The sequence below is a fragment of the Pan paniscus genome, chromosome 12 (genome assembly GCF_029289425.2).
Source record: "Pan paniscus chromosome 12, NHGRI_mPanPan1-v2.0_pri, whole genome shotgun sequence".
Taxonomy (NCBI): domain Eukaryota; kingdom Metazoa; phylum Chordata; class Mammalia; order Primates; family Hominidae; genus Pan; species Pan paniscus.
Genome location: NC_073261.2, coordinates 16,181,091 through 16,199,105, shown reverse-complemented (window position 1 = coordinate 16,199,105; position 18,015 = coordinate 16,181,091). Strand labels below are relative to the sequence as shown.

At 43.3% G+C, this 18,015-nt stretch overlaps 1 protein-coding gene and 1 pseudogene across 4 annotated transcripts in view; one reads left to right on the top strand and one right to left on the bottom strand.

Annotated features, from left to right (window-relative positions):
• The window catches only part of ANAPC1 (anaphase promoting complex subunit 1), a 118,081-nt gene extending 111,950 nt beyond the window's left edge, over positions 1-6,131 (bottom strand). For 2 of the 4 annotated variants that reach the window (XM_034953559.3, XM_034953560.3), the window contains exons 1-3: positions 5,745-6,131; positions 2,393-2,629; positions 1,090-1,251 (exon numbers count right to left, since the gene is read on the bottom strand). In XM_034953559.3, the coding sequence (XP_034809450.2) occupies positions 1,090-1,251; positions 2,393-2,605 (375 nt within the window). In that variant the 5' untranslated portion in view covers positions 2,606-2,629; positions 5,745-6,131. Of the gene's footprint in view, positions 1-1,089; positions 1,252-2,272; positions 2,630-5,744 lie in introns of those variants that run through there. The other 2 variants (XM_055107421.2, XM_034953562.3) reach the window with 2 other exon arrangements.
• A 1,769-nt stretch (positions 6,132-7,900) lies between these two features.
• Positions 7,901-17,748, top strand: LOC117979227 (eukaryotic translation elongation factor 1 epsilon-1-like; annotated as a pseudogene).
• Positions 17,749-18,015: the final 267 nt, after the last annotated feature.

Here is an 18,015-nt window from a genome sequence, read left to right as displayed (position 1 = left end):
TTGCAGTGAGCTGAGATCATGCCACTGCACTCCAGCCTGGGTGACAGAGCAAGACTCCATCTCAAAAAACAAATAAATAAATAAACAATAATAATAATAATAAAGCTTTAGCCATTCCTAGCTATCTATTTCCTTATCTCATGGTATTTTAAAATATAATTCTCTATTGCCTATATTTCCTATAAACAGGAAGTTAGGTCTAAATATTCATATTTTTGGGAAGAAAACTTAGATGACATCATGTACTTCATTCTGTATTATAGCTAGAAGCACATAATACTCCTTCATGTCACTACTAATTATGCTAAACTCAATCACTTGATTGAGGTGGAGACTGACAAATAACTCCAAAGTAGAGGTACATTTGTTCCTGTGGATTATCAGGTAATCCACAGGGTGATGTGTTGGTGCCATGGTAATATTCTTTCAACCAACAGTGTTAGTATCCATTTACAATCCTTGTTGGAATCAATTATTGCACTGGAGGTTACAAAATGGTGATATTCTAATTCTACAATTCCTTTTACATTTATTAGCTAGCATTCTTCTCTAAGTACAAGTTTTCCTTCATCAAATGGAGATGAACTGCATGTCTTCCTGAAAAAATATGGCAAATGCTTAATTCTTTCCCTTTCATTATCAACTTTCAGAACAGTTAGTTATAACAGCCAACTGCAATGGCTGCAAAGCAGATTTTTTCCTTTCTCTCTACCATTATGAATCCCACGATTTTTATTTATTCAAATCTTTGCAATCAATTATAGTAATCATGTGTTAAAATATTTCTGTACTCTTCATGTTTTATAGGTTTTTGCTGGCAATAACAAATTGAATTACATAAGGACAGAGTGTTTAAAGATTACCATTAAAGTGACAAAGGAGAGTGTAAAAAAAGTGATGATATATAAAATAAAATTAAATTTTTATTTTCCTGCCATTATCTTCACATTACATTATGTCATGTTACAACGTACACCCAGCTGCTGAGATCATTATGCTGGTTTTATCATTTCTGTTAAATTTTAAAACAAAACTTTTTTTAAATTGCATTAAATAGTGAATCAAATGCTAAAATTCAAATCAACTCACCTGCTGAACAGGACTGTCAACTGTAAATGCTTTATAAACTGCCAATGCCTGGCTTTTACTTCCTTTGCTCCATATCACCATATTTCCAGCAACATAGAGTTCCTCATCATAGTCCACATCTTCTCCAATTTCACTTACTCCTTTCCTTAACTGCCAGCTTTCCTTTAAAATTAACACATGTAAAACATATTCAAGCACTCTTTTTTTGTTCTTCAAAAATCTGGAACAAAATTTATTTGCCCATGGAGTAAGACTCAATTCAAACACAACTCCTACAAAGTTTGGTACACTGATTAACAGAGGATGTGGATATATGCATTACACTACAGAATTACATGAAGAATTTACTCAATAATTCTCTATATTGAATGTTTTATATTATTCCTCTATATTACTCTGCCAAAAACAAAAACGAACAAAAAGTACACCTTCTCTATAGTTCCAAAAGTCAAATCACATGCTTGGGAGACTAAAAGGACATATTAAGTGTATGAGGTAGGGTAGGGAAAGGACAGTGAGGTGCACGTGGGAATCACTCGGGGAGTTCACGCAGAAATGCAGACTTCCTGCTTCGCAATCACATATATATTCACCTTCTTTTCCTTTGTCCCACCCACCAAAATGAATGGAAGAAAGAGAAGTTTCCATTTGTAACTACATAGGCTTTCCCTCCCCGAGATTTTAGTATCCCAAAGGGATATGACAATGGAATAAGGCAGGAGGGATTCATTTTCTGACACACACTTAACATCTCATTCCCCTACTTAAGAACTATTACTCGCCGGGTGTGGTGGCTCACGCCTGTAATCCCAGCACTTTGGGAAGCCGTGGCAGGTGGATCACCTGAGGTCTGGAGTTTGAGACTAGCCTGACCAACATGGAGAAATCCCGCCTCTACTAAAAAAATACAAAATTAGCTGGGCGTGGTGGCACATGCCTGTAATCTCAGCTACTCGGGAGGCTGAGGCAGGAGAATCGCTTGAATCCAGGAGGCAGAGGTTGCGGTGAGCTGAGATCGCACCAGTGCACTCCAGCCCGGGCAAAAAGAGCAAAACTTCATCTCAAACAAAAAAATTGAAAAATAAAAAATAAATAAAACCACAAGTTATAGAGGGTATCTAAATAAGTCGCTATGACAATGTAATAAAGTCATTATTTTCAACATTTATTGAAATTACCACACCTTAACTCTACCCTAGAAGTGGCATCACACCGATCTCTCAGTTGCATCTTAGTAGCCTTAAATTACAAGTAGATTATATCACTCTACATTTCAAAAACACAATGGGAAACTCAATGGAACCTTCTGTTTCTCGTGGATTGTAACCTCCTGAAGGGATCCCACCAAGCCAGCAGCACCATCAGAAGACCATAATTCAGAAGCTGGCTGCAGCTGGCGAAGTTGAAGGTTCAAAGCATTAGGGTGGTGCTTGCAGTGGTCTCGACCAAAAGGAACAAATTCCTGCAAATCCCTTGCTGCAATCATCGTTGTCCTTTCTTCATAGAAGTTCGACATGGGTTCCAAATATCAACATTATTTCTGTATGAATTCAAACACATTCTGGTCAGCTTCCAGACTCAAAACTAGAATAAAAATACCATAAACACACAAGTCATTAATCCTAACATGGGTGTCAAGTAATTATATCAGACTGGTAAGTATATAAGTTGGTCATAACATAAAAGGGCATTCTAGATCTGATTCAGACAGTTGCAATTATCACATTTTAGCCACAGACTGACAGTTACCACTATAGGAAACCACTGAGATGCAACAAGTACTTATGTCCCGCACCACCTATCCTGTGTTTCCCACTACTATACGCTAATTTTTCCATACTTTATATATGAAGTATTTAGACAAGTTGTACTCTATGGCCCCATAACTACATGGCTTCTCAACATTTAAGGTCATTTCTGGTTAGATGCCAGAACCTCATTTGAAAAGTACATCTAAGGGATCATTGTCATATTGGAATAAAACAATAAAAAACCACACATTACTCTAATTCATCAGAGGTTGAACTGCTTTCAGCTGACCAATCTACAAAAGACATAGGTTTTCAAATGTCTTAAGTAGCTGTGACACCCCCAATCCCACCTAAATATATAACTACAATCAATTTCAATTATTGGTCGAAACCCAAAGAACCGAGGCATGAATAACTCTAGCCATGGAACAGTTATGCTTGCAGATTTAAGGGTACTAGGTTTTAATTAATTATTACATCTAATTAATCTAATTATTAATCTATTACAGTACAGTTTATTACTAAAAAAAATGTGGATGAACTGTTAAAGCCTTCATCACAAGGTTAGGAAGCAGCCAGGCTTTAGACAAAAGTACAGATAAGCATAATTAGATTGCCCTTTGATCCACTTTCCTGTACCTGTTTATATATACCATGTTCCTATAGACAGCATTTTTAATGTTAGGAGCCTAAGACTTTTGAGATGATGCAAGCTAGTCTTAAGACCCCATCAAGGAACCACATTAGCATGAGAATGTGGTTTATCTCTCTGTCCTATGACTTCATCCTTCATTCTCTGACCAATCAATACCTTAGCCCACTACCCTCTCTTTAAAACCTCTGGGCCAGGCGCGGTGGCTCACGCCTATAATCCCAGCACTGTGGGAGGCCAAAGCGGGCGGATCACCAGGTCAGGAGATCGAGACCATCCTGGCTAACATGGTGAAACCCCATCTCTACTAAAAATACAAAAAATTAGCTGGACTTGGTGGCGGGCGCCTGTAGTCCCAGCTACTCGGGAGGCTGAGGCAGGAGAATGGCGTGAACCCAGGAGGCGGAGGTTGCAGTGAGCCGAGATCATGCCATTGTACTCCAGCCTGGGCAACAGAGCAAGACTCTGTCTCAAAAAAAAAAACCAAAAACAAAAAAAAAACCTCTAGACCTTAACTCTTTGGGGAGGCTGACTTGAAGTTTCCTCAGTCTCCTAGTTCGGTGGCCCTGCAAGTAAAACACTTTATCTGCTGCAATCCCCGTTGTTTCCCTGTATTGACTTGCTGCTCATAGGGCAAGAGTCCTATATGGTTACACAAACACCCAAAGCCTATGTAGTTCCTTTGCAGCTCCTCCAAAGCCACAAAGTTATTTTGCTGTGAATTAAATGTTATTCTTGGCCAGGCACGATGGCTCACGCCTGCAATCCCAGCACTTTGGGAGGCCGAGGCGCGAGGATCACCTGAGGTCAGGAGTTTGACACAAGCCTGGCCAACATGGTCAAACCCTGTCTCTACTAAAAATACAAAAAAAAAAAAAAATTACTCAGGCACGGTGTGGGCGCCTGTAATCCCAGCTACTTGGGAGGCTAAGGCAAGAGAATCGCTTCAACCTGGGAGGCAGAGGTTGCAGTGAGCCGAGATTGCGCCATTGTACTCCAGCCTGGGGGACAAGAGCAAAACTCCGTCTCAAAAAAAAAAAAAAAGAAAAGTTATTCTGGATATAATTATGTCACAAAACATGACACAAGTTTTGTTCTTCCTCCTGCTAGAAATAAATGAGTACTGGGACACTTGAACTTGGAACACAAGTAAAAAGTGCCTTATAAAACTTACAAGGGGCAGGGCGTGGTGGCTCACGCCTGTAATCCCAGCACTTTGGGTGGCGGAGACGGGTGGATCACGAGGTCAGGAGTTCAAGATCAGCCTGGCCAAGATGGTGAAACCCCATCTCTACTAAAAATACAAAAATTAGCCAGACAGTGATGGCGGGCGCCTGTAATCCCAGCTACTTGGGAGGCTGAAGCAGAGAATTGCTTGAACACGGGAGCCAGAGGTTACAGTGAGCTGAGATGGCGCCACTGCACTCCAGCCTAGGAGACAGAACAAGACTCCTCAAAAAAAAAAAAAAAAAAAACCCCACAAAAAAAAAAACCTTAAAAGAAAACAAAATTCAGCTGGTCTTCCTATATTTTATTCAACAGAATAACCAACATCAACGAACTTTTGACTTTATGAAACTTTAGTTCTGCAATTTTATAATGTTATTTTCTTATAACTTTGAGAGAAAATTACAGAATTGTTAAAGAATTATCATTTTGTACCGATTAATGCCACATATTTAATACTTTTTCAGTACCCCAAACTTTTAGAAATGTTTTTACTTGTTAGGTGCAACATAAACAGCTACACGTAAAAATACTATTAAATTTATATGCTATAAATAACAGTATCAGCAATGATTCCCACAAACACTACCCTGCCAAAAAAAAAAAAAAAGAGAGACCCAAATGCACACTAACGGGAGCTTAAGTCTCCACAAGAGCTTCCCCAGCCTTTCTAGAGGACAGTGAAAACAGGCTGAGAGCCCGAGGCTCAGAAAAACAGCTCAGAGGGGCTGGACGCCAGTCTAGAAGCTGAGGCTGCACATGGGATGCTGCGCACAGCTCAGGAAAGAGGTTGGCAAGCAGGAGCCGGAAGGAGCACCCCAGCCCGCAGGCCAGGAGCCCCCTCAGCCCCGGGGCACGCTCAAGGCCCTCCCTCGGGTTCCCAGTCCCTCGGGTTCCCAGTCCCTCAGGTTCCCAGTCCCCCGGGTTTCCAGACCTACGGCCACCAGGGGAGGCTCGGCCTCGGGACAGGTGGGAGTCACGCGGCGCGCGACAGACCACCAAGTGCTGCGGTACGGCGCCCGCACCTGTATAACTCGGGACGCGTCAGGCGCGGCGAGCCCCGGCTGCTCCCCGGAGGCGCAGGGGCCGAGGAGGCCCGAGGGCAGCGGCGGGGTCCTTCACAGTGACTCTTCGGCCACAGCAGCTTCTCATTCCCTCTCCCTCCCCTATTCCGGAGGAAGAACGGGCAACAGCAGCGGGCTCGAGTGCTAATGGCAGGAAGGCGTGCGAGACGTTCAAATGGACGCGTCCATCTTGACTTTCCCGTCTTGCCTCGCGCCGGGGCGGGGCATCGCGGGAGGCGCGCGGCGTCCTAGCAGTCCCGGCGCCTGCGCTGTTGAGGGAAGACCGCGGCGGGGTACAACTTGGGGGCTATTTCCACCTTCCGTGCGACTGATGCGAACCCCGAAGCCGGATTCTGTCTGCTACAGTCCTGGCGTCCAAGTTCTCTTTAGTTCATGTCACTAGGGACCTGAACTGCCTTATAGATCTCAGGGTTTTTTCTTCTGGTTTCGCTTCCGCCTCCTGACCCCACGTGGAGGTAGGCACCTCAGGCTGAGGGTGGGGAGCAGGGGTTGCTGATTTTCTCTACGTGCAGTGAATGCTCTATGCCTTTTTCGGTCCATACTCTTCGAAGAGTGGATGAACTGTGTGAAGGTCCTCACAGAAACGTTGCTTGCAATTCCCAGATTCAGAGACACTTCTTGAGGCGATTCAAAGACCCACGTTAAGAACCCCAGCGGCCACTCGCGCCTGTAATCCCAGCACTTTGGGAGGCCAGGCGAGAGGATTGCTGGAGCCCAAGAGTTTGAAACCAGCCTGGGCAATATAGCGAGACCCTGTCTCCACAAAAGAAAAATTTTAAAAATTAGCCTGGCGGCGTGGTGCGCACCTGTAGTCCCAGCTGCTTGGGAGTCTGGAGGATCACTTGAACCGGGAGTTTGAGGCCACAGTGAGCTATGATCGCGCCACTGCACTCCATCCAGCCTGGGCAACAGAGCAAGACCTTGTCTCAAAAAAAAAAAAAAAAAAGAATGGGTTATAGGAGAAAGGTTAGAAACAAAGATTCATGAAACAGTTAAAGTTAAATACAAATATACCTAATTGATATTTTAAACTTTTGTTTATGTGTGTGTGTGTGTTTCTTGAGACAGAGTCTTGCTCTTTCGCCCAGGCTGGAGTGCCGTGGCACAATCTCGGCTCACTGCAACCTCCGCCTCCCGGGTTCAAGCGATTCTCCTGCATCAGCCTTCCAAGAAGGTGGGATTACAGGCGCCCGCCACCACGTCCAGCTAATTTTTGTATTTTTAGTAGAGACAGGGTTTCACCACGATGGCCAGGCTGGTCTCGAACTCCTGACCTCGTGATCCTCCCGCCTTGGCCTCCCAAAGTGCTAGGATTACAGGCGTGAGCCACTGCGCCCGGCCAATATTTTAAACTTTTTTTAAAAAAAAAAGTTTAACAACCCCATCAAAAAGTGGGCGAAGGATATGAACAGACACTTCTCAAAAGAAGACATTTATGCAGCCAAAAAACACATGAAAAAATGCTCACCATCACTGGCCATCAGAGAAATGCAAGTCAAAACCACAGTGAGATACCATCTCACACCAGTTAGAATGGCAATCATTAAAAAGTCAGGAAACAACAGGTGCTGGAGAGGATGTGGAGAAATAGGAACACTTTTACACTGTTGGTGGGACTGTAAACTAGTTCAACCCTTGTGGAAGTCAGTGTGGCAATTCCTCAGGGATCTAGAACTAGAAATACCATTTGACCCAGCCATCCCATTACTGGGTATATACCCAAAGGACTATAAATCATGCTGCTATAAAGACACATGCACACATATGTTTATTGCGGCACTATTCACAATAGCAAAGACTTGGAACCAACCCAAATGTCCAACAACAATAGACTGGATTAAGAAAATGTGGCACATATACACCATGGAATACTATGCAGCCATAAAAAATGATGAGTTCATGTCCTTTGTAGGGACATGGATGAAATTGGAAATCATCATTCTCAGTAAACTATCGCAAGAACAAAAAACCAAACACCACATATTCTCACTCATAGGTGGGAATTGAACAATGAGAACACATGGACCCAGGAAGGGGAACATCACACTCTGGGGACTGTTGTGGGGTGGGGGGAGGGGGGAGGGGGGAGGGATAGCTTTAGGAGATATACCTAATGCTAAATGATGAGTTAATGGGTGCAGCACACCAGCATGGCACATGTATACATATGTAACTAACCTGCACATTGTGCACATGTACCCTAAAACTTAAAGTATAATAATAAAAAAAAGTTTAGATTTACAGAAAAACTGCAGCTAGTCCAAAAATTTCCCACATACCCTATACCCAGTTTCTACATCCAGTTTCCCTATTATTAGTATTTTACATTAGTATAGTACATTTGTTAAAATTAATGAAATATCAACACATTATTAGTAATTAAAATTCATACTTTATTCAGTTTTTTTTTAAGAGAGTCTTGCTGTGTTGCCTAGGCTAGAGTGCATTGGCACAAACACAGCTCACTGCAGCCTTGAACTCCTGTGCTCAAGCAGTCCTCCTGCTTCAACCCCCCAAGCAGATGGGACTCCAGGTGCAAGCCACTGCATTAGTTTGTAGAATATCCCTTAACTGAAATTTGTCTGATGTTTCTTCATGATTAGCCTGGGGATATGGATTTCAGGAAGGAAGATCATAAAGTGTCATTTTCATCACATCATATCAAAGGTACTTATCAACAGTATCACTTATCGCTGCTGATGTCAACCTTGATCACCTAACTGAGATAGTGTTTGTCAGATTTCTCTACTATGATGTTACATTTCCCCACTTTCCATATTGTACTCTTTGGAAGGAAGACAATATGTGCAGCCCTCAGTTACAGAGTGAGGCCAGTTGATTTTGTTGTTGTTTTACAAACTTGCAAAAGCAAATGAAGGAGGGAAGCATCTTTTCAACAGTTAGTGTTGTAATATTTGTATATTCAGATGGAAAAAATGAATCTTGATTCATACTACACACCATATACAAAAATTTAAGTGCATCAAAGACCCAGATATGAGAGTAAAGCTGCCGGGCGCGGTGGCTCACACCTGTAATCCCAGCACTTTGGGAGACCAAGGCAGGCGGATCACCTGAGGTCAGGAGTTCAAGACCAGCCTGGCCAACATGGTGAAACCCCATCTCTACTAAAAATACAAAAAATAAATAAATAAATAAAATAGCCAGGCGTGGTGGCAGGCGCCTGTAATCCCAGCTACTCAGGAGGCTGAGACAGGAGAATCACTTGAACCTGGGAAGCGGCGGTTGCAATGAGTCGAGGTCACGCCATTGCACTCCAGCCTGGGGTACAAGAGCGAGACTTCGTCTCAAAAAAAAAAAAAAAAGAGTAAAGCTATACACTTAGAAGAAAACATAGCTGTAAATCTTCATAACCTTGGATTAGGCAATGATGTCTTAAATATGGTACCTAAAGCACAAGGAACCTAGGAAAAAAATTGATAAGTTGGAGAAAAGTTTTAAATTTTGTGCTTCAAATGTATTGTCAAGAAAGTGAAAAGACAACTCACAGAATGGGAGAAAAGATTTGCAAATAATCTGATAAGAGTCTGTTATCCAGAATATGTGAAGAAGTCTTACAACTCAACATAAAAAGACAACCCAGTCTAAAAATGGGCAGAGGATTTGAACAGACATTTTGCCAAAAATATATTATACAAGTGGCCAAAAAGGACGATAAAAGATGACCAACATCATTAGTCATTAGGGAAATGTAAGCCAAAACCACTTCACACCCAGTAGGATAGCTATAATCAAAAAGACAGACAATAACAAGTGTTTATGAAGATTTGGAGTTATTTGACCCCTTGTACATAATTGATAGGAATGTAAAATGGTGCAGCTGCTTGGTAAAACAGTTTGACAGGTTCTCAAAAAGTTAAACGTTGGTCTCTTCCACGAGCTACCGCCAGAAGATGGCGGCAGCCGCCAAGTTGTCACTACTAGAGAAGTCCCTGGGACTGAGTAAGGGGAATAATAAATAAAGTGCTCAGGACGAGTGACAGATTCCAGTTCTTCAAACAAACAATGGTCCAAGTCTAAGAGGATTGACTACTATAGCAGCTCATCTAGTCAAGCAAGCTAACAAAGGATATTTGCTAGGGAGTACTGCAGAAGAAAAAGCAATAGTTCAGCAATGGTTACAATACAGAGTCACTCCAGTAAAAATGATAGCCACACACTGGTTTTTTTTTGTTTTTTTTTTTTTTTTGAGACGGAGTCTCGCTCTGTCGCCCAGGCTGGAGTGCAGTGGCGCTATCTCTGCTCACTGCAAGCTCTGCCTCCTGGGTTCACGCCATTCTCCTGCCTCAGCCTCCCGAACAGCTGGGACTACAGGCGCCCGCCAACAACGCCCGGCTAATTTTTTTGTATTTTTTTTATTAGAGACAGGGTTTCACCATGTTAGCCAGGATGGTCTCGATCTCCTGACCTTGTGATCCACCCACCTCGGCCTCCCAAAGTGCTGGGATTACAGACATGAGCCACCGTGCCCAGCCCACACCCTGTTGAAGGATCTTATTTCATATCTTGAAGATAAAGTCTACCTTACAGGATATAACTACCTTTGCAGATATCCTATTGTACTATGGACTTCATCGCTTTATAGTTGACCTGACAGTTCAAGAAAAGAAGAAATATCTTAATGCGTCTCGCTGGTTTTGTCACATTCAGCATTATCCAGATATCAGGCAACATCTGTCTAGTGTTGTCTTCATCAAGAACAGACTATACACTAATTCCCACTAGAAGCTATCCGTGCCGTACAGGAGATGTATTAAAAATGTTTTAACTGGAAAATGTATTCTGACCACAGGACTAATATAAATTAATATACAGTCATTCATTATTTGTTGAAATCTATAGAATTTTTAAAGTGTCAACTTGTGTCTGAATGTTTTATTTGTTCTTTAGTTGAAGGTTTTTTTTTTTTGAGACAGAGTCTCGCTCTGTCTCCCAGGCTGGAGTGCAGTGGCGCGATCTCAGCTCACTGCAAGCACTGCCTCCCGGGTTCACGCATTCTCCTGCCTCAGCCTCCCAAGTAGCTGGGACTACAAGTACCCACCACCACACCTGGCTAATTTTTTGTATTTTTAGTAGAGATGGGGTTTCACCATGTTAGCCAGGATGGTCTTGATCTCCTGACCTCGTGATCTGCCCATCTCAGCCTCCCAAAGTGCTGAGATTACAGGCGTGAGCCACCACGCCCGGCCTTTAGTTGAAGTTTTGCAATGTTTTATGTAAAAATTTAACTGCTATTAAAAAAACAGTTGAGATCAAGTTACAAAATTAACCTTGTTTTTAACAAATGACATTTATTTCAATAAAAGTTGCAAATCAGTGGTTTAATCTAAAAAAAAAAATAGGTGTCCTTTCAATGGTTGACATATTTGGCTATTTATTAACCTCTTTCATATTCTCAAATTTCTTTTCCCCTTTTGGGTATTTATGGAAGTTTGTTAAGAACTGTGATTAAAAGAAAAAAAAAAAAAAGGCCGGGCACAGTGGCTCACGCCTGTAATCCCAGCACTTTGGGAGGCCAAGGCGGGTGGATCACCTGAGGTCAGGAGTTTGAGACCAGCCTGGCCAACATGGTGAAATCCCCATCTCTACTAAAAATACAAAAAAAAAAATTAGCCAGGCATGGTGGCAGGCGCCTGTAATCCCAGCTACTCAGGAGGCTGAGGCAGGAGAATTGCTTGAACCCAGGAGGCAGAGGTTGCAGTGAGCTGAGATGACGCCATTGCACTCTAGCCTGGGGAACAAGAGCGAGACTTCGTCTCAAAACAAAAACAAAAAAAAAATTCTGTGTGTCTACACTAGATACCCCTAGATGGCACATATAGGTTTGTGACCTGTCTCCAAAGTTGAGAAACAGACAGAAAGAGTTACAAACAAGATATTATAAAAGATTAATTACTATACCTTGCTATTATGAGGAAGGGAAAAGGCTTTTTATTTTTAATTTTTACACACAAAAACAACCACAAGCTTAGGTTTTACAACCTCGGCCACAGGTCCAAAGGAAATTCAGAACTCAAAAACTCACCAATCTAGCAGCAGCTCCATCATGCACACACATTTTTTTTTTTAATTTTTTCCCCTTCCTCCCTTCCTTCCTGCCTTCCTTTTCTCCTTTCTTTCTTTCTTTGACATAATTGTGCTCCTAGTGGCAAGCAAACAAGAGAAATACCATAAAGAATGCCAGGAGCTTGCAGTGAGCCAAGATCGCACCACTGCACTCCAGCCTGGGTGACAGAGGAGACTCCCTCTCAAAAAAAAAAAAAAAAAAAGTCATTATTGAGCTCAGTGCATTGGCTCATGCCTGTAATCCCAGCATTTTGGGAGACCGAGGTGGCAGATCACCAGAGATTAGGAGTTCGAGACCAGCCTAGCCAACACGGTGAAACCGCGTCTCTACTAAAAATACAAAAATTTAGCCGGACATAGTGGCTCGTGCCTGTAGTCCCAGCTACTCGGGAGACTGAGACAGAAGTATCGCTTGAACCCACATGGCAGAGGTTGCAGTGAGCTGAGATCTTGCCACTGCACTCCAGCCTGGGCAGAGCAAGACTCTGTCTCAAAAAAAAAAAAATTATTATTAGTTGATTTCCTGTTGTCTGCCACCTGACAGATCACCAAATCACCAGCCATTCCCAGGAAATGACAAGAGCCAGACCTCTAATTTCAGTGTGTTGTACAGCAAATGGAATCTCTTATGTGTAACATCTCCATTTCTCCAACAAACTATAAGAAGAAGAAACTTATTTCCAAGATGGTTTTGGCAGGTAGAATGGAATCCTTTTGTATGCGCCATCTCAACTCCTCTAAAACTACAAAGACAAAGCACTTAGACTACTGTATTTTGCTCAAGAAACTAAATGGAGTTGCTTACAGGCATTATGTGGTTTCCCAATAAATTATAAGTGCAGTTTCCCAATAAACTACAAAACCTAGACCTCTGTGCTTCTGGTATGTTCTTCAGCATGCTGAATGGAGTCTTCTACATCTGCCATCTCTTGGGAACAGGCCCCAAAATCTGGCCATAAACTGGTCCCAAAACTAGCCACAAACAAAATCTCTGCAGCATGGTGACATGCTCGTGATGGCCTTGACGCCCACGCTGGAAGGTTGTAGGTTTACCGGAATGAGGGCAAGGAACACACCTGACCCACCCAGGGCAGAAAACTACTTACTTAAACCACAAACAATAGCGTGAGCTATCTGTGCCTTAAGGACATGTTCATGCTGCAGATAAGTAGCCAGAGCCCATCCCTTTATTTCGAGGCATCCCTTTGTTTCCCATAAGGAATACTTTTAGTTAATTTATAATCTATAGAAATAATGCTTATCACTGGCTTGCTGTCAATAAATATGTGGGTCAAACTCTGTTCGGGGCTCTCAGCTCCAAAGGCTGTGAGGCCCCTGATTTCCCACTCCACACCCTATATTTCTGTGTGTGTGTCTTTAATTCCTCTAGCCCCACTGGGTTGTGGTCTCCATGACCGAGCTGGTCTCAGCAGCCATCTCTCTCTCTTTTTGTTTTTTTTTTAAAGACAGAGTCTCGCTTTATTACCCAGGCTGGAGTACAGTGGCACAATCTTGGCTCACTGCAACCTCGACCTCCTGGGCTCAAGCGATCCTCCCATCTCAGCCTCCTGAGTAGCTGGGACCACAGGTATGCACCACCATGCCTGGCTAATTTTTGTATTTTTTGTAGAGACAGAGTTTCACCATGTTGCCTGGGCTGGTCTCGAACTCCTGGGCTCAAGCATCTGCCTGCCTCAGCCTCCCATAGTGCTGGGATTACAGGCATGAGCCACTGTGCCCAGCCTACATCCACCATCTCACTTTCCCTCAATCTTCAAGTGCTAGACTTTGTATTTCCAGTATGACTTTATGCTGACTTGAGACCCCTCTAAGCATCATTTCAGTGCCCCAGTGAACCCTAATGTTTAAACATTTGCACATCATAGATATTGTTCAGCATAGTGAAAGGAGTTTTGTACCTATACTGTCTCAAGTTTCCAAAAGCTATAAGGGCTAGACACTGATCCTTCCACTTTATTGTTCAACTCTCGAAATGCAGCCTCTACATGCTCTAATAATTGTACTTCCCATATGCAGTTGATTGTGGTGATTTGAGCCTTTTAAACACACAACCTGACTTTGCCTCCCCAACCTCCCCCCAACAAATTACATAAGCTGGATACTAGTATTTCCAGTCTGTTGTTCAGCACATGGAATGAAATGTCCTAGGTTCTCCATCATTACACCCCAACAATTTCAAAAACTGGGCTCTTGGCCTCCTAGTATGTGGTTGAGCATGTTAAAGGAAGTATCATGACAGAACTCTCAATTCCATAACAGACACAAGTGCCAGACAAGGCAACTTCCATTGTACTTCTCAGCACAGTGAAAAAATACACTATCTCTTTTTTTTTTTTGAGATAGAGTCTCGCTCTGTGGTCCAGGATGGAGTGCAGTGGTGTGATCTCAGCCCACTGCAACCTCACCTCCCAGGTTCAAGTGATTCTCCTGCCTCAGCCTCCTGAGTAGCTAGGACTACAGGCATCCACCACCATGCCCGGCTAATTTTTTTATTTTTTTAAGTAGATACAGGGTTTACCATGTTAGCCAGGCTGGTCTCTAACTCCTGACCTCAGGTGATCTGCCCTCCTTGGCCTCCCAAAGTTCTGGGATTACAGGCATTAGCCACCATGCCTAGCCCACTAGCTCATTTTTCTTTTTTTTTTTGAGACGGAGTCTCGCTCTGTCACCCCAGCCGGAGTGCAGTGGTGCCATCTCGGTTCACTGAAACCTTCGCTTCCCAGGTTCAAGCAATTCTCCTGTCTCAGCCTCTTGAATAGCTGGGACTACAGGCATGTGCCACCACGCCTGGCTAATTTTTTTGGTATTTTTAGTGGAGATGGGGTTTCGCCACGTTAGCCAGGATGGTCTCCATCTCCTGATCTCATGGTCTGCCCGCCTTGGCCTCCCAAACTGCTGGGATTACAGGCGTGAGCCACCACACCTGGCCCTAGCTCATTTTTCTAACAAACTGTAACACTTAGATACACTTCTCATGCCTCTTCCAGGATGCTAAATGGGTTGTCACTTACCCACCAACTATAAAAGCTCAACAACTGGCCTTCTGTACCTTGTTCAACACAATGAGGAGCATCTTTAAATGGTGCTGCCCCATTTCCAATGGGATGAGAGTGAGATTTTACTTCCAATGAGTTTTTCAGCCTATTGGATGGATTATCTTGAAAGACACTCCAAGAAACCACTAAAGGAAATACTTTATTCCAGTATCGTGTTCACTGTGCTGAATGGAGTGTTTTACTTGTACCATTTCACTTTACGACAACTATAAAAGCGATTGTACTGTGAGGGTTAATTCCAGCAGGCCTGAAATTAGCTTGAAGTGTTTTGAAGTTCCTGCATGGCAATGACCCCTGGCCAAGAGCATGACGCATATTGATTAATAATGTTGCTTTTTAACCATCAGTCTGAGGAGCTTCAGGGAAACTTGTACTACCATCAACTTCGCTTTTCGAAAACAATGAGATAAATGATTTGCACCTGGTCTCAGCGAGACCCCTCCACCCCCTGCCACAGGGCTCTGCTGTTGAGGCTGGTTATGCCTGAAGACTATGCCGATGACCAGCAAAATATAAAAATCCCCAGCTGAGACTCCATTTTGGATCCCATTTCCGAGGTGTTCCATGCACACATCAATGGTTTTTGATCCAACAGAGAAAGTGCATCCTGCCACGTTCCTTACAGAAATTAGGACAAAGGAGCTGGCACCTGGCCTATCTGGCCATGAATAGCCTTTGACTGAGATGCTTATTCTTACTTTACTGCTATTTGCTATATTGTGTCCTCTTGCTGTAACAAACTCGAGATGTTGGATCTGGTCAGTAATTTTTTAGCAGTGAAACCGTTTAACTTCCACTTAACGATTATACAACTGGCCAGGCGCAGTGGCTGACACCTGTAATCCCAGCACTTTGGGATGCTGAGGCAGGTGGATCATGAGGTCAAGAGATGGAGGCCATCCTGGCCAACATGGTGAAACCACGTCTCTACTAAAAATACAAAAATTAGCTGGGTGTGGTGGCACACACCTATAGTCCCAGCTACTCGGGAGGTTGAGGCAGGAGAATCGCTTGAATCTGGGAGGCGGAGGTTGCAGTGAGCCAAGATCACGCCACTGCACAACAGCCTGGTGACAGAGCAAGATTCGGTCTCAAAAAAAAAAAAAAAAAAGGCAATTATATGACGGCACTTGTGTATGTGTGTTTGATTCAATATTTCAAATGGTTTACATTACCTAAAATATATGCCCCCAAAGGCCTTAAACCTATACTCCCATTATGTTGTTCAGCACATTGAACAGGGTCTCTTCCATGCACTGTCTGTGTTATGCAAGAAACTACAAGATGCTTGTACTTCCCTCAAGATTTTTGGCATTATGAGTTGACTTTTCTTACGGGCACCATTCCAGTTATCCAGCAAATTTTAAGAACTTGGCACTTACATTTCTAATATATTGCTCAGAATACTGAATGAAGGACAAGAGGTCAAGGGGTTTAGAAGGTGTGGTGTTGAAATACCATTTATAAGGTACCGAAACTACCAAAAGTCATGGCAGGGATAGTGTAAAGGGAGTGACCGTGATGCAGGCACTGCATCTTCAGAGAATTAGGAGAGACTCAGGAGTCTACGTGGCTGCAGCAAGCAGGGCTGGTCTAGTCTAATGACATCAGAGTCAAAGCCAGAGACTAGAGAGTAGGGACACATAATGGTCTTAAGACAGCAAAGAGAATCTCACATCCAGACCCAGGGACAGGGAGGTGAGTGTAGGAAGCATGGTTCACCAAAGGAAAACCAGGCTGCTGTTACTAGAGTATTGTGGTATGGATGCTAGCTGCTGGGTGAGTGAGTGCCAAAGTGGTCCGAAGTGCCAAAGTGGTCTGAAGATTGCTTTTTTTTTTTTTTTTTTTTGAGACGGAGTCTTTCTCTCTGTTGCCCAGGCTGGAGTGCAGTGGCACCATCTTAGCTCACTGCAACCTCTGCCTCCCAGGTTCAAACAATTCTCCTGCCTCAGCTGGGATTACAGGCATGCGCCACCACAGCCAGCTAATTTTTGTATTTTTAGTAGAGACAGTGTTTCACCATGTTGACCAGGCTGGTCTCGAACTCCCGACCTCAAGTAATCTGCCCACCTTGGCCCCCCAAAGTGTTGGGATTACAGGTGTGAGCCACTGTACCCAGCTGATGGGATAGAAGATTTCTGAGGGAGGTGAACTGGGGGGTCTACATGGTAGACTAGAGGCAGGAGGGGGAAATAAATTACAGGTATAGCTGTAGACAGAGCTGAAAGGGGTAGGGGACAGGGTAAGAGGACAAAGAGAAGCAAGGTATGGGTTTAGACATAGGGTCATTGAGGACTACGTCTTCACACATTTCATTTGTGTGTGGCCTGGCGCGCTCCTGTGGGACCTTCAATTGGAAGCCTCAAGTCCTGTCACTGATACGTTGAACATGTTTGACACATAGATTGTGACCACAATGCCACTTTACCTTGGTTACAGCTCTTTCACACTTGAATCAGTGGGGGTAATCTTCCCTAGCCCTTAGATGAACACTGCAGCAGGCCTTTAACATTCTCTCTTTTTCTTAGGTATTAAACAGTAGGGGCTCCTACTTGTAGCACAGAGTCTTAGCTGACACAGGAGACACAGTGGGCATTGGAGAATGGGTTCCAGGTAAGTGTCTTCTTGTTGAAGTTGCACAACAGCCTTGGAACTAGTTATGTAATATGGGGTCCGGGTTGTTTTTTGTTTGTTTGTTTGTCGCTCATATTTTCCTACATGTAGTCTGATCACTTGAATAATTAGGACATTAAATTGCAATATCATTTGGACGCACAAGTACAAAATTAACATTGTAGAGCTGACATCTCACAGTTTAGCTAAATTTTGGCATTTGCAGATTTTTAAAAGCATAATTGCAACTTCTTTGACACTTCTATCTTCAAGAGGTTGGGCTTGAACCTCTATGGCTCCTCCCCATGAGGGTGGGGTTGTGACTGCTTCCATCAAGAGAGTAGGGTGGAGTTATGTGACCTCCGAGGCTAGGACATAAAAGGCCACGAAGCTTCCTCCTTGTTTACTGGAATGCTTGCTCTTGGAGCCCTGAG